At 39.8% G+C, this 15,538-nt stretch overlaps 1 protein-coding gene across 4 annotated transcripts in view; it reads left to right on the top strand.

Annotated features, from left to right (window-relative positions):
• The window catches only part of LOC130919843 (mitochondrial carrier homolog 2-like), a 52,290-nt gene that overhangs the window by 32,032 nt on the left and 4,720 nt on the right, over positions 1 to 15,538 (top strand). For 3 of the 4 annotated variants that reach the window (XM_057842435.1, XM_057842443.1, XM_057842458.1), the window contains 7 exons: positions 7,483 to 7,540; positions 7,693 to 7,744; positions 7,826 to 7,885; positions 8,417 to 8,510; positions 10,170 to 10,217; positions 14,760 to 14,827; positions 14,902 to 14,977. In XM_057842435.1, coding sequence (XP_057698418.1) covers positions 7,483 to 7,540; positions 7,693 to 7,744; positions 7,826 to 7,885; positions 8,417 to 8,510; positions 10,170 to 10,217; positions 14,760 to 14,827; positions 14,902 to 14,977 — 456 coding nt within the window. Of the gene's footprint in view, positions 1 to 7,482; positions 7,541 to 7,692; positions 7,745 to 7,825; positions 7,886 to 8,416; positions 8,511 to 8,597; positions 8,626 to 10,169; positions 10,218 to 14,759; positions 14,828 to 14,901; positions 14,978 to 15,538 lie in introns of all 4 variants that reach the window. The other variant, XR_009064022.1, reaches the window with a different exon arrangement.

Below are 15,538 nucleotides of genomic sequence, written 5' to 3' on the forward strand. Positions count from 1 at the left end.
ATTTTTTAGCTTTTGACCTCAATAGTGAAATTGTAAATTAATTGTTTGACAACTGTCTGATTATCCCCTTAAAATTATATATTTTCAGGTAGTTCATTCACAACGTCTGAGTGTATGTTGTCGGCGATTAGCCTAGCAATGATCTTAATTGTGGTTGTCAGCCCAAAACCCTCTAAATATATATTAAATGCATCTTACCAGATATAAAATGACTACTACGTAATCTGTGGTAGTCGTTTGGAGCCCAGTTTTCTCGTCGAATTGCAGCAGTCAATCTCGGTCACCTCTTCGGGTCTCTCGGAATACGGTAAAAATTCAAGTCTCTCCGTCTATCTTCTCTGTTTTTGCAACCGACCGCCACACACGACTTCACCATTTTGATTATTAATGTTAACGAGCAGAAAAACACGCCATAATAGGAGGAATTTACGAAGCGCTAATGCATTAACATGACTAGTATCCGGACAACATGGCGCGGGGGCGTGGCTGTGACGTCACGTGAGTAGGGTCTATAAATACGTAAATAATGGCAACTGTTGACTTGTGTCGGAGCTTCGACTGTAAAATCCCATTTGGTGTCGCATCGTTGCGCTGCCGATGACTGTAAACTTTTCTAGCAAAGTTTGATTTTTGCCTCCGCTAGCTATCAGTAAGCTAAACCATGCTAGGCATTATGCGAAACGTAGTTTTGAAATGCTACATTTGGAAACATGTTGGTTGAATTGTTTGTCAGTTTACTTTGGTTATTGTTTGTGTGCAATCTAGAACATTGAATGAGAATATCAATTGAATGGGAATAACAATTTGTCAAGGACAATTGTCGTGATAGTAATTTATAAAAATGTTTAGTTGGCTCATAGCCTACTGTGTGTATGTGTATTGATCCACGGGTCTGCATTATTTATATGGCAGAAAACACAGACAAGACTGAAAAAGCAGTTTCTGCTCTTGCACTCCTCTTTCAAAGAAACTGCTGTATTTGAAGCCAAAACAACTGTTGTTTTTGATAGAACAACATGTCTATATGCTGCCATAGCAGATTCATGCTACTAGCCAATAAGCCTTAGCGGTTAGTGATTAGCATTTACAATTAATGCTTGCGAATAGCATTAGCAAATGGTGTCCATGTTAGCTTAGTGCTCCTCATATGTAGACAGACACATTGGTTGGTTGCTTCTAGACCATGCTGGAACATGGAAAACCACACGAAATCTTTTGAAAGGAGCTGACAACTAGCTTCTAGGAAGCTCATTCACTTCCTGTCCATTTAGTCTTCTTCTACATCTACTTCTTTTTGGCCACTAGGTGGTGCAAAATCACAAGCAACTTTTTTTTTTTTTTTCGTTAATCAGCCCAAGGCTGATCTTGAAGAAAGTCCATATATCGCCCCGATCCATCAGCTGGCCTATATGCCGGTCAACCTTTACTGGAAACCTCAATACAAAATTGTCTTAGTTCCCTTGTATTAAGGCGTCCCACACCCATTGCGTATTGTGTTCAAGAAATTAATATAGTTGATTCACAACAACTATTTGATCACAATTGGTGGATTTATTGAGGCAATTACAGCTGCATAAAAATGACAAACAATAAAAGGTGGAAAGGCGCACGGCTAAGTTTAACTCGATTTACCATGACCGTTTAAAGTGCCTGTGACACGAAAAAGCATGTTAATTTCATAATACACGTGGTATTTTAGGCTCCTGAATGAAACGAACAGCTTGGATGTGTGTGGAAGCGATAACTATGTTCATTTAGTTTCTTTAATTCCGCGCCATGAAAATGAATGACTTCCGGCAACAGTCTCAAGTTGAGAAAGAGGGCGCTGTGACGTGTACGGAGGAAGGAGTCCTCTTCACTATACAGCCGTATTGTTGTATAAGAAGGACTAAGGATTCAGCTGATTTTGCGGATTAATGCGTTTATTTTTCGCATCGCGTCAGCCAAACGGCTGCAGAAAAATCTTGCTGTATGAGGGAGAGGCGTGTGTGCCTTTTTGGGGTTTCAAAAGGTTCCCATTCACCGTTGGATGTTGGCCAAAACAAGCCCTACTACTGTGGGACCATGGGACTTACGAGGAAGTGAGTAAACATCATGTTTTGTATTATGTCTAGTACTGGGATCACGCTTCTTGGTTTGTTTACATTCTCCGAAGCCGGGGAAGGGAAATTACATGAGCCCGATTTAGGTGGCATAAAATATCGTTCGGGAGGTGCGACAGTAAAGGTGAAGTCGACAGTTTTGACCATAATGGAGTAATTTTGCCATGTCGTCTTGAATAAATGCATTATTATTTCATATTCCATTTAGCACAAGTCTGTTATTTGTCATGACCATGCCATTTATTTAGCTATTGGGGGGAAATACTTGGATAAAAAGAATATCCTGTAAAAATATTGGAGTAGAGAGACTGAAACATTGACATTTTGCGGCTCTCTTCGTCACGTTTTCCTCGTTCTGAATAATTCCCCCTCAACGGGCTGACTGGTCCTTCTCAAGCCATTTATTTAGCTATTGGGGAAAATACTTGGATAAAAAGAATATCCTGTAAGAATACTGGAGTAGAGGGACTGAAACAATGACATTTTGTGGCTCTCTTCGTCGCGGTTTCCTCGTAGTGAATAATACTCTCTCAATGGGCTGCATACTAAATCAGATGAAATCGGGACTCCGCTGACGTCATCCATCCACCTGTTGGGGACGCTAGAGCCCTATAATGGTAGGCGTGGCTAACCCGGCAGATTAAAAAACTAATTTCTCGTCATCTGCGCTTTGCTAAATTGTTGTATATAGTCAAATCGTCTCAAAATATAATTGTAATTCACATAATAATCCCATTTAAGACTTTTTTTTTTTTCCCTCCCGTCGTACGCACTCTCACCAATCAGGACAGGATGAATACTAGTGAAGGAGACAGCAGGCAGGAGAGAGAGAGCTGCGGCTGCATCTGAGCCTAAATAACCCAGTTTTAAATCGATTTTTTTTTTTTCATTCCGGCCGGCTGATAATCAGTCTAATATATACTGTGTTGTTAATAACGGCGTTAGAGTATAACGTGGTTACTAAGCAGCATTATTGAATGAGAGACCAGCTAGACTACCAGAGGGCAGTGTATCCTCCACCATTAAACAAAATACAATACTTTTGGACTTTTTGGATGCTTATTTGGAATTTATAAAGGGTTACTTGCACGGAAATTTGGGTTAGGTCGCCAGCATGGGAACAGAACTCGTTCGTAACCCAGGCACTACCTGTAGAATGAAATACCAGATATGCATACAATAACTGTAAAAAATAACCATTTAGAATAATTAAACCAAATAAATAACCAAATTAAAGGACAAATAATATGCTGTGCTTACCATTAAGGGTGTGCCAATAAATCGATTATCAGATGCATCGCGATTCGACACGTGACGATTCGATTACAATTCATAAATGTTCAAAAAACGATGGGATTCCCTAATAACTTTATGACAGCCGCTAATAGCAGAATGAAATTCAAGAAACGTCTGCCGCCTGGATACCTTTGATGGACACACACACAACGTTGTGATAGATGCAGCTGGTTACTGAGCGAGAGATATACTCCTTTTCAAAAGACTTTGAGACCTGAGACCCGGCGGTCGCGCTTTTTGCGCTCACCTTATCTTTTAGAGCAAGAGGGGAAGAGAGATTGCTCCTTGCCTTTCAGTTGTCCCGCAGTAGGTTCAAGTCCTGTTGATTGGAAAAAGTCCCTAGTGTTTTGCTAAGACCCGTGTCTGTCTATCAGAGGTGAGTACACGTACCCTCTTGTAGCTTTTATTGTTGTTTTTGAGATGTTACTAATTAGCGCCGTTCGCTATGCTAATTCGCGACTTGCTTAATTTCCATGTCAAGTTGTGCATTGTTTGGTGATGTAAAAAGTTATTCCAGATGCAGAACGTTTAAGTACAACGGAAACACTTCAAACATGCGAAATAGTACAGAAATCTGTGAAAACAAAGTATATCGGTTAAAAGAAGTCTTTGTTTCCAGAAAATGTGGAATTCAATCCACCAGTGTAAATTTTATTGTAGAGAGAATACATACTGCCTTTGAAACAGCTAATGTTTTTGCAGCTTCTTGAGAAACAGAGCATCTCAAGGTCAGCTGTGTGTTGTGTAGGCATGGTGAGAAATAAGTACTGCCTTTAAAATGGTTGATTTTTAAAAAGCAGTTTAAGGGCAGCTTTTTGTTGTATGGGCATGTTTCCATCGTTCCTGTGGGACCATCATCGTTCAATAATCGAATCGCAGCACCCTGAATCGTAATCAAATCGAATTGAATCGAATCGTGGGCTGCCTAAGATGGCACACACCTACTTGCCATCAATGCTGAAAGGTGGGGGACAAGACATGTTATGCGATTTATATAAAAAAAACAACAACAAAAAAACGAGAAAACCAGCTGACAAGACGCGCGTCGTAAAGTCTAAACCATGTAAGTCGGTACTCTAGATCGCTCTGCATCGAGTCGAGAGGGGCCGACCCCTTCGCTGGCTGAGCGGTGACCACTTATTGTCCGCCAGTGTTGTTAATAACGGCGTTCGAATATAATGGCGTTACTAACGGTGTTATTTTTTTACAGTAGTGAGTAATCGAAATAATTCCTTTTCTCATCTTGGCAACGCCGTTACCGTTACTGAATCCACGTGGCTGGGCATAATTTTATCAATAAAATTTATACACAAGAGGTGCCGAATCGGACTAAATAAGTTCCGGAACAGGTGGGGTCCAAAATCAAGAGGTACAGTTGTTCCTGCATGATCCGGCTCAAATTAACCCCTGCCGATAGCCTACATGATGCCACGGTAGATATCACAAATATAATTAGATGCAAACGACAGACACGGCGGCATTAGCAACATGTATAAAGAACTAGATGCGTTGATAAACAGCTGCCATCTTAAAGCAGTAGACATCTCAGGAAGGCTCTGTTGTAGAGAACCTTCCTAGCGAACATAAGTAACTTGTTATCTAAAATGCTCCTAAATCGGCAAAATCTTGACTTAAATCTATCTTTTAAATGATGAAACAGATTTAAAACTTAACTATGTCGAAAGTAGACAGAAGGGAACTAATGCAATACAGTGTTTCCCACAGGATTTTAGGAGACTGTGGTGGGAGGGTCTCTGACCATAGGATTTTTTGAAACTGTGGTGGTGGGCTGCATCGGAGTCGGACAGCCACACCATGTCATGCCACGGCGAATTTTTTTTTTTTTTCATTATTTTTTCCCCCCAAGAAGAACCATAACAACGATATATTTGAAATATTTCATTAGCTAGGCTAATGTTATAGCTCTCAGCTACGGTACATGTATGTAAAATGCGTTGCTGAGTACAGCTACGTTACCCTATGTAATAATGCGACTTTTTTTCTCGTAGCAATAGTACGACTTACATCTCGTAGTGACTCAGGGTTGGCAAACTGTTGAAAAGAGCCATATTTGACCCCCCCCCCCCCCCCAAAAAAAAAAAAAAAAAAAAAAACCTGATACAGTATGTCTGGAGCAGCAAAAAATTAAAAGCCTTGTACAAGCCTTATAATTATCAGTACTAGCTATATTAGCCTACTATAAAAATGACTAAGTTGGCTAGAAATACATAATTAGCCTTCATGATTAAATGTTTATTTTCCCTGCAGTGGATCCTATAGCGCACCACGTGACTACTCTGTTGTACGATGACACCACAAGTTTAACTTCATTACAATATTAATGAATTGAAAGAATGTTTGTATCATGTGTGTCCTCCTAGAAATCCTATTAAAACAAAAAATATATTTCCCTCCCCCATCTTTTTCCATTTAAAAAAAAAAAAAAAAAAAAAAAAAAAAGCTCCGAAGCAGCACTAAAGAGCCGCATGCGGCCCAAGAGCCGCGGGTTTCAGACCGCCGTCGTAGCCCTCCTTTTTTCTTTTTATTTGACCCTCATAAGTACTACATTACCACAACAATAACAGTCCTTCTGTCAACTGACCCATTTACAGGACAGGGGGAATTCTAATGGCCGTGTAAAGAGTTTTTCTTGATTCAGTGAGAAGGTGACTAGTTTTTTCCCCGTTGTTCGTGAACTAAATTTCCACACAAACGCACATCGAGGTACCATTAACTTAGCAAGGAGAGGTAAGAGAGTCATTTTTCGAGTGTCCCAGAGCTCGCGAAATTGTGTGTGTGTGTGTGGGGGGGGGGGGGGGGGGGCGCATTTATCCAACTTGCGTCAGCCATAATTGTCTGAAGTTGGCGCGTCGGTGTTGTGCCGAAAAATAGCCACTCCACGCGAAATGTCCCCCCGACGGGAGCGCCCACACGTCACTCGTACAAACAGCCTTTTCTTATCAATCGATGGACACGGAAACGACGTTCTTGTACCGTGAATATGTATCATTTTACTCTGCTTGAACTAATAAATACTTTACTGTGACCAACGCTCTGAAAATAGAGCAAGGCTTTATTTTGGGTTCCGCCTCTCCGCGCAAGTTCAATCAAAGTTTGCTTTCCGTCCAAGACGGCCGTCCACCGCTCACTTTCGCCGAAAAGTCCGATCGAAACTATTGTAATGCCCCTGATATGGGGAAGAAGGAGAGAAGTCTGTATTTGCTTACCCACTCGATTGTGGTAACAATAATAAAGAAAAACAATAACAAAATAACAGCGGGCTGCTACGACATGCGACCGCTATCTCTCGCTATCTCGCTCGTTCTCCCATTCTTCCTACTCGTTCCCCTTGCGTCTCTTAAATAAATAAATAAATAAATGAATAAATAAATAAAATACTACTCTAAAATGCTGCTCTCGCTCGCGCGGGTAGTAGAGTGGAGTGGGCTACAGCTGTGTAATGGGCTGACTGACGCATCTGATTAGTATCTTTTTTTTTCGGGGGGGGGGGGCGCAAACGAGACTGTGGCGGGCCGCCACAGTCTCGTCCATTAGTGGGAAACACTGCAATAATGGGAGCCATTTGAACAGCTGTAACGTTTGATTCACAACATTAAATGACTTACAAACATAGAAAAAGTTACTATCTAGTAATCGAAATATCTCCAATATCCCTGTGTCTAGTTAAGATTAGGGTAAAGAATTGGGCTAGGCCAATTGTCTCAAAAACCCTTTAAAGTTAAAAAAAAAAAAAAAAAACATGAAAATTATCACCAGTTTCTTTATCAAGTAACTAATTACTCTTACATTCAGGTCAGAGTTACTAATGCAATTACTTTTTTGGAGAAGTATTTTGTAACTAATTACTTTTTTAAAGTAAGATTAACAACACTGTTGTCCACCTTATTTTCTTCTGTTGTATTTTCCCTTGCCAAACCAGCTCGTTATATTTCCACCAACTAGTGGATTTAACCGTGAAGAAGTTTGTCAGCATAAAAAAATACTCCCACTGGCTTCAATTTTAGTGGCAAAATGTGACCATTTGGTAAGTTTAAGTGTGTTTTGTACATTTCTTCTTCTCCAGACAAACAAAGAGATGATAGCTCGTTCTTTTGCCACCATCATCACGCATCCCTTTCATGGTATGTAATTTGGACTTCACTCATATAAACTGCACTTGGTTACCTTCATCTACTGTTATAAACGGTATGATTTGTTTGAACGTGTTGGTGGGCTGAAAGAAAATTGAGCTGAATTCCTTTTGTTGCGTTCATTTTCTTGCATTGTCTTACAGTGATTACGTTGCGTTGTATGGTGCAGTTTATTGGAAGAGAAACAAAATACAGGTAACATTTTCATGCATTCCAAACACTTGACAAACTGTAGAAGCTGTATCATTTGGAAAATGATATGAATCCCTTTTTTAGCGGAGTCCTTGATTCCATCATCACGATCTACAGAGAAGAAGGGATGCTGGGATTCTTTGCGTATGTTTATTATTTCAGTTATTTCTTCAAAATTTTCATTTACACATTTACACACAGACGTAAATACAATGTATCCAGAAATTATTCACCACACTCTTCAGTCTTTTACTTTTTTCCAGATGGATTTTTTTTTTTTTTAATAACAAATTTATTAGAAATAAAAAAAATAACAATTCATACATTTCGTTACATTGTCAGTCTGTCATTAATCTTAAAAATAAATGTTTTTTTTTTTGTTTTTTTTTAAATCGGATTATTTTGAGGCTTCTTCCCTGCCCACGAATGTGTCACACTGTTCACACAAGTGGGAATGGTCTAAAATGTCCCAAAATCAAAAATCTTGGGACAATAGTTGCTCTTTTTAGATGTTGAAAAAGGGCATGATACCGTATCTCCATATAAATTCTGGTGAGGATTGATTGCTGTCATCATCAAGCTAGGGTACAAATTTAAAAGCAGATACTGTTGCTGATTCATGCTGTACTGTATTATCCCCCACAATTCTATCTTACTTTTCCCTTTTTCTCATAGTGGATTGATCCCCCGACTCCTTGGAGATATCTTCGCTCTGTGGATTTGTAACTTGCTGGCTCACTTTATCAACACTTACGCTATTGATGATTCGGTATGGTTCGTTTTGTTTTAAGTCCATATATGTATGTGTGAATACAGTGGTGGTAAAACATTTTGAACCATTTTTCTTGATCAATAGATTTCTAAAGATGAAGTTTTCAGAAGATGTTAGTAACAGTCCTAGTAATCCACACATGCAAAAACATATATAACATAGATGTCCACACATTAGGTTACATCAGTACTTCTCAAATAGTGGGGCATAGAGCGATGCCGAGGGTGGCGCATGTGACCTCGGGGCACATAATTTTTTGCCGTACTAGAATAAAGTGTAATTGCAGATCCACTCAGTGGGTTGTAGTGGTGCTCTCATTTTCAGAGTGGGCAGCATTTTTTAAACAAACTAGAGCAGGGGTCCCCAACCTATTCCACAAAGGCACACTGTGGGTGCAGGATTTCATTCCTACCAAACAAGATGACAACACTTTTTCCCCAATCTGGTGTTTTACAAGTGCAATCACTTGATTGCAGTCAGGTGTGGCTTGTTTTAGCAGAAGCCTCATTGGCTCAACTGCCTCTGCTGGATCGGCTGGAACAAAAACCAGGACCCACAGTGTGCCTTGAGGACTGGGTTGGAGAACCCTGAACTAGAGCACACAGCAAAGAGCACTGGAGATATTAAGAGCTAAGACAAGGAAATATGACAAAGCGTATGTAGCGTTTGGCTATGACTTTTAATACAGTGTGAGATGAAGACAGACAAGTCTGTTTACTGTGTCTAAAAATGTTTGCAGCAGGCACAGGAAGCCAAATCAATGAAGACCTTGGACACCAATCACATTGATGAGCCGCTTGATTTTTTTTTACCTAGCAAAAACGTGCCAAATATTGCTAACAGTCATTCCGCATAGTCAGTAGAGCAGTAAACCATCGAGCACTGTTAGCATCATATACAGTGGCATACCAAGTTGCTCAGTGCAAAATAATCCCACACCATAGCAAAGGAGCTGATACTGCCTACAGCAAAAATTTGTGACGATAATACACACAGCAGGAAAAGCAGTACATTTTCTACAATTAGACCTACCTAGAAGCCATGAATTGTATGTAAAAAAGAAAGAAAAAAAAATTGGCCAAGTTGTCTGAGTGTTTAACATCCTCTAGACTTACTGACCAGAAAAGCCAAGTGGCTCTGCTTTAGACTGGCCAGTGTTTTAAGAGGACGCTCGCCATTCTGAAGCTTATTCCAATGCCAACACTAGGACTTAAATTTAGCGTCTGATGATCACTCAAGGCTAAAGCAACATTGCATATTCTCTCTTGCCAACATAGGAAATAAATCTTACCGTGTTTCCAAACAAGCAAGATGGAGCGCAGTCTAGTTTGAGATAAAGTACATCCTAAAAACTGTTGAGGAAGGAGATCTCACATGAGTGACACGACCCAAACAATGCCACAATGCAAGCTGACGTACTCCACTTACAATATGAAAATGTCACACATTGTGAACATATGACAGAAACGATGTTGCATTTTCGTCTCGTCAGACGAAAACTGGCCTTCGTCACAAATTATTCGTGTCCCAAGGCAGGTTTTTAGCTCGTCGTCGTCATGAAAAAATTGTTCGTTGTTCCTATCTTCATTGTTGACGAAAACAACACTGGTCTGGTTACAGCTAGAATCTTAAGTTTTTCCATTTTTCTGTCTACAGATGAGCCACACGGGAGAAATCAAGAACTGCTCTCAGGCTATGACAGGGGTAAGCGCTCGGTATTTATCTATGGGGTCATTGTGTGTTGATTCACAGGAGTTTCCCTGCGGCAACTCTAGTTAGTTTGATTTTGTGATGATACAGGGTAACCCAAAAAAACTCAAACTTTTTAAGAATCCAATAAAACCAAAAGTGACAAAAATATTTTATTCATAATAATTGAAACCTTAAAACATGTTAAAAAACTGATGGAATTTTCATTTAAAATGACATTCTCCTGCATGAATGCATTCTTGAAATCTGTTGACAACTGATGAATAAAACAGGAGTCTTTGAAATACTGATTTGCAAGTGGCAGCACTGCTGGACAGCGAACAAGAAAACAATGTGCCATTTCAGTAATCCTGGTGAATTCAGAGGGAAATTCACAGTATCTCAGCTTAGATGGGGAATCAATGAGGCAACAGCAGATTTCAAGAATGCATTCGTACAGAACGTCATCATTTAAAAAAATAATGCAAATTACATTGCATTACACTGTTGCGAGGCTGCACTTCCTTATTATCCCATTCACCAGCGATGATGTATGTCAACCTGCACAAATTTCCTAAAGATATCGCAACGTTTTGTCAAGACGCGAGAAGAATGGAGACGACTCTGCAGTGAACATTTCACCCCAGACTGCTATGAAAATTGGCTGTCGCATGTTTCTCGGGTTTCCCGCTGTATTTAATCCTGGTTTTCCATGTCCTACATAGGGAGTAACTTTTGTAAATGCCCTTTCCATCGTCACATTGATAAAACTCAAAATGCTTCCAAACACGAGATTTTAATCTGAGGAGTAGATCTCCATTCAATAACATCCATTGCCGCCATCATCGCCATATGCGTTCCTTTAGGTGTCCGGGCGGCAGACGAAATTTACTTTTTTCCCCGAGCAGCAGTTGTGTTCCCCTAAGGGCGTACCGCAAGCAAAACGTCACTTGCGCTCATTAATATTCATGACGTTAGCAACTGTTGCCCGGGGGGTCAAGATCGTGTTTGCCCCTCATGCTAGATGCATATAAATAGTGTACAAACGAGATGTTTATTGAGCTGAACCTGCCAATTCTGTCTAAAAAATGATGTCCCTGGTGCCTAATTCACTGGTAAAGATGTGGAAGAATATACAAATGTTCAGTTAAAGAGGTGGCTTGAGTGTTGAGGGCTGAAAAGAGCAGACACCTTTTTCTTGTGTGCATTGCCTTACGCCACTGACAATGACATTCTCCTGTTTCAACAATCTATCTTTTACCACCATATGCCCTGTCTTTCTTATATCCTCTGGTTGTCGTACGTCTCTGACCGTTCTTGGGGGCAATTTACATTGCTATTTTTGTGTAGCGATCGCAAATGCTAATCAGTGACAGCCAAGCCAATGAACACTTTTAATTTTTTCATTAATAACAAATCTTAATTTTATAATTTAAAGAGTACACGTAACAGCTCTTGCTGTGTAAAATAATCTTCCTGAGAGGTGACACTTCATATATACCTAGTCTGTGTGGTCCACAGTTATTTATTCCTGATGGCCAAAGTTGGTAAGAATCAAAGGTTCTCTTTGGATTCCATAGAAAACGCAAGGGGGTCATTTTTTGGCCCACTTGTGGAAGCTTGGGGTAGTAATTAAAAAATGACAATTTCTTCAAATGTATAAAAAGTTTGTTAAATAATTTAATAGGATTATGTCAAAAACATGTTTTTGAGGAAAACCTGGAATATGAATTGATCGCAATTTTTTTATTACGAAGATTATTTCAAGAAAATAACCTCACCTGTTCATTTTTTACCCCATTATACATCTAGCAGGCATGAAAATCTCTCACCTTTCGGTGAAATTCGCCGTTTTGAAGTAAAAAAGGATGACCTACGTGAATCGTGTAGATCCGAGGAGAAAATTTTTAAAGGGGGGGGGGTCGTTTGTAGGCATGTGCCAGTTACCTTCACGGATTACCATGCTATGAAAACGTCGCGGTTACAAAACCACTAAAATTTTCCGTCATACAGAAGTACGTATTCGTTATTTTTCATGTGTCGAAAATGCAGCCAGAATTGGCTTGGCGCGGCAGCGCTTCCCCTGTTTGATGCTGCGTGTGTCGGTGACGCTATTCCAGCAAACCCAAGAACAAGCACTCCAAACGCAAGGCGTAAATTATTCAATTTATTGATCCCTCAAATCGTGGTAACTGAAATATACCAAATGAATACATTTAAAACGTTGTACACTCGTATTTTTCCACATGTGAGTAGCTTCATGAAAAAGTTTGTCAAAAACAAAACACACATTTTCCTTTCAAATTCAATACACAAAGTTACTAAAAACTTACAAAGACGAATTATAGGCAAAGCTTAGTAGCTAGGACAGCAACTTCATTGAGGTTAATCACAGCCGCTGAGAGAGAAACAAGTTTGTATGCGGGGAGGAAAAAAAAAAAAGAGCGTCAAAGATCGCTAATTGCGACAGATGATCTTGTACTAAGTACAAATTCACATTCGTTGGAGGAGGTAAAGTATCACTCCCAATTGTTTTTAGACGAATGCATTTGCGAGCATATTGAATTTAGTGAGTAATGGTTTTCGTTTTCATATTTTGTGGTATGACAAAGTTACTGCCGTTCGTTGCAGCTTGCGTTGAACACTGCCGGAGCGTCCGGTGAAAAAATAGCTCCCGTTAAGGTAGCGTCAAGCTTGTGTATTTAACGGTAATATAAAAGCAGTGTTGTCAATAACGCGGTATCGTAATGCGTAACTAATCTGATTACTTTCTGTCAGTAAAGTAAATCATAACGTTTCAGTAAAGATAATCTGATGATGATGATTATGACAATGACAATAAATTCATAAATTCAAAGAACAATCTAACGCGTTCATTTTTCTAAATCAGTAATCTGAGTAAAATTACTTTCCTTGATGCCTGTGCGTTACTATTTTGTTATTGCCCCATAATGTGTGTAGAATGAAGAATACTGTAGTCATGGGAGTGACATCACATGTCACATTTTTTAATCGGGGATGGAACAAAAAGGGTCACTTGTATTACCATGATGCGTGAGCGCTGGGAGTTTGCGGCCAAAACAACATAGCCTTGCTACCTCGCCAGGATGCAATTAAATAGGCATGAGATATACTACAAACGGCTGTATTTGCACACTGGAAACACAGCCATTACTTCACATTTTTGTCCAGTAAAGATAACAAAAATATCTCCGTGCGCTGCGAACTTTGCGCTGGCTCAAAAAGACTGTCGACCGCTATAAGCATCCAATTCAAGCACCACTTGGAATTACAGCACAACAAGTAACACGACAGCCAGGACTTTTTGATACTGCTCGTGCTCAGTCCTCGGTTCAAGCTCAGTTGTTGTTGAGGGTTTTGAAAGCTTAGGTTTAAAGAAATTCTAAATATCCATCTTGCCTCCTCAGCTGTAGTTTTGGCTAAGCAATGCAAACGGCTGTCTCTAAGGTTCTATAGTCACATGATCTGTTTGAAAAATGATTTGGACCCAATATGAAATACTTTGAAGAATTCCTGTTCATTTTATTCATTTTTGTTTGTTTTATTGCTCTAAAATACTTTGAAGGATTCCTGTTCATTTTATTTATTTTTGTTTGTTTTATTGCTCTAAAACCTTTATAGACAACATTTTAGTGGCCGTATTCAATGGTCTTTATTTTAAAGGGGAAGTTCAGAATTTTTTACATTAGGCTTAATCTTTGAGTTAGCCGGGGTTTAATTAGTCGTTGGAAATGATTTGAACAAATTCTGTGCAGTTTGACAGTTATTTGTTAGTTTCAGGGCTCCGGAGTGGCTAAGCTAGCGCGAGTCAATGGTGGTTAAAATCAACTCCTTCAACTAATTAAACCCCCGTTAACTCGAATATTAAGCATTATGTGAAAAATTAAAATGGTCAAATTCGCCACATGTAGGACGTTTTGCCGACGGCGGACATTTTGGCAGAACGCCGGAACATTTCCTCCACACCTTTCTCACCTTTTTAACCCCTGACCCATTTTCATGCCTGATCTAGGGGGCCAACAAAAAGATGGGCTTGTCTCATCTGTCTAAAGGACATTCTCATTCAGCTTGTGGCTTATCAATATGCATTTTCACAAATTCAAGTCTCGCTTCAAAGACTCGAGAACAGTAGCATACCAAGAAAAAAACACTTTCCCTACTGTGATAGCTGTTGGAGGCTGTTATGTTTTGCTATATCTGGAACAGGGTAACAGGGAATACACAACTCAAGATAAGGCATTCTGGGGAGAAAGCTTGCGCCTAATGTCAGAAAGCTCGGTTGACAAGTAACACAGCCAAAAACACCCAACAATGTCAGAGAGAGAGAGAGACACACACACACATTGGACTACTCTGAATTGGCCTTCTATGAGCTCAGATATATTGACAGAGTAACATTTGCTCATGAGCAAAAAGAAAAAGTACCTGCTGAAGTCCTAATGACAGAGAAATCGTTTCATTTTACATCCAAATCTTGTGCTGCAACAAAAGGCTGTGCCACCACTTAATGCCTTCTTTTGCTCCTTTTTTATCCAGTTCTTGGCCAGCATGCTCACATACCCTTTTGTTTTGGTGTCAAACATCATGGCTGTCAATAACTGCGGGTGAGTTAGCAGAGTAATGTAGGTTTCCTAGTCTCCAATGATGTCTATCACACAATTTTCTTTTATCCACTTAGGCTCACTGGAGGGCGTCCCCCCTATGCATCAATATATCCTACCTGGGTGCACTGTTGGAAACATCTAAGCAGAGAGGTCAGCTCATTTCTCTTTATTATTTTTTTTTATTGGGGGGGGGGGGGGGGGGGGGCAGGATTCCCGCGGATCTTCTAAAATCTTTTCTCATTCATTCATTTTCCGAGTCGCTTATCCTCATGAGAGTCACGGGCATAAAAAATAATCTTTAAATGTCTTAAATTTAAAATCAATAATCAAGGTCTTAAATTGCTCTAAATGTAATGGAAAATTGCAGTCGATATTACATTTCCAGATGATGCGTTGAATGCCTGGGAAATCACTGTCATCTGCCGCAAATATGGTGTGTATTTGTTTTCTAAATGGCCGTGACTAAATAGGAAAGTTTGGGATTATTATATGGCAGGTTGTCGGCAACCTCGGCGTACGTCAGAAAAATCTTCGATTAGAGTAGTGTTAGCTCACTGGCTGCCATTGATGGTGCCGGACGTCCATTTTGATTGGATTGGATGTTTAGCACTGTCAATGGCACTGAAACCATAGCATTCAAAGCCAGTCTTTTGTGGGGATTTACAGGTTACCTCCGGTTTACTTTGAGTTACTTCCTATTCATCTGGGGAC

This window comes from Corythoichthys intestinalis, chromosome 1 (genome assembly GCF_030265065.1).
Source record: "Corythoichthys intestinalis isolate RoL2023-P3 chromosome 1, ASM3026506v1, whole genome shotgun sequence".
In the NCBI taxonomy this organism is placed as follows: Eukaryota; Metazoa; Chordata; class Actinopteri; order Syngnathiformes; family Syngnathidae; genus Corythoichthys; species Corythoichthys intestinalis.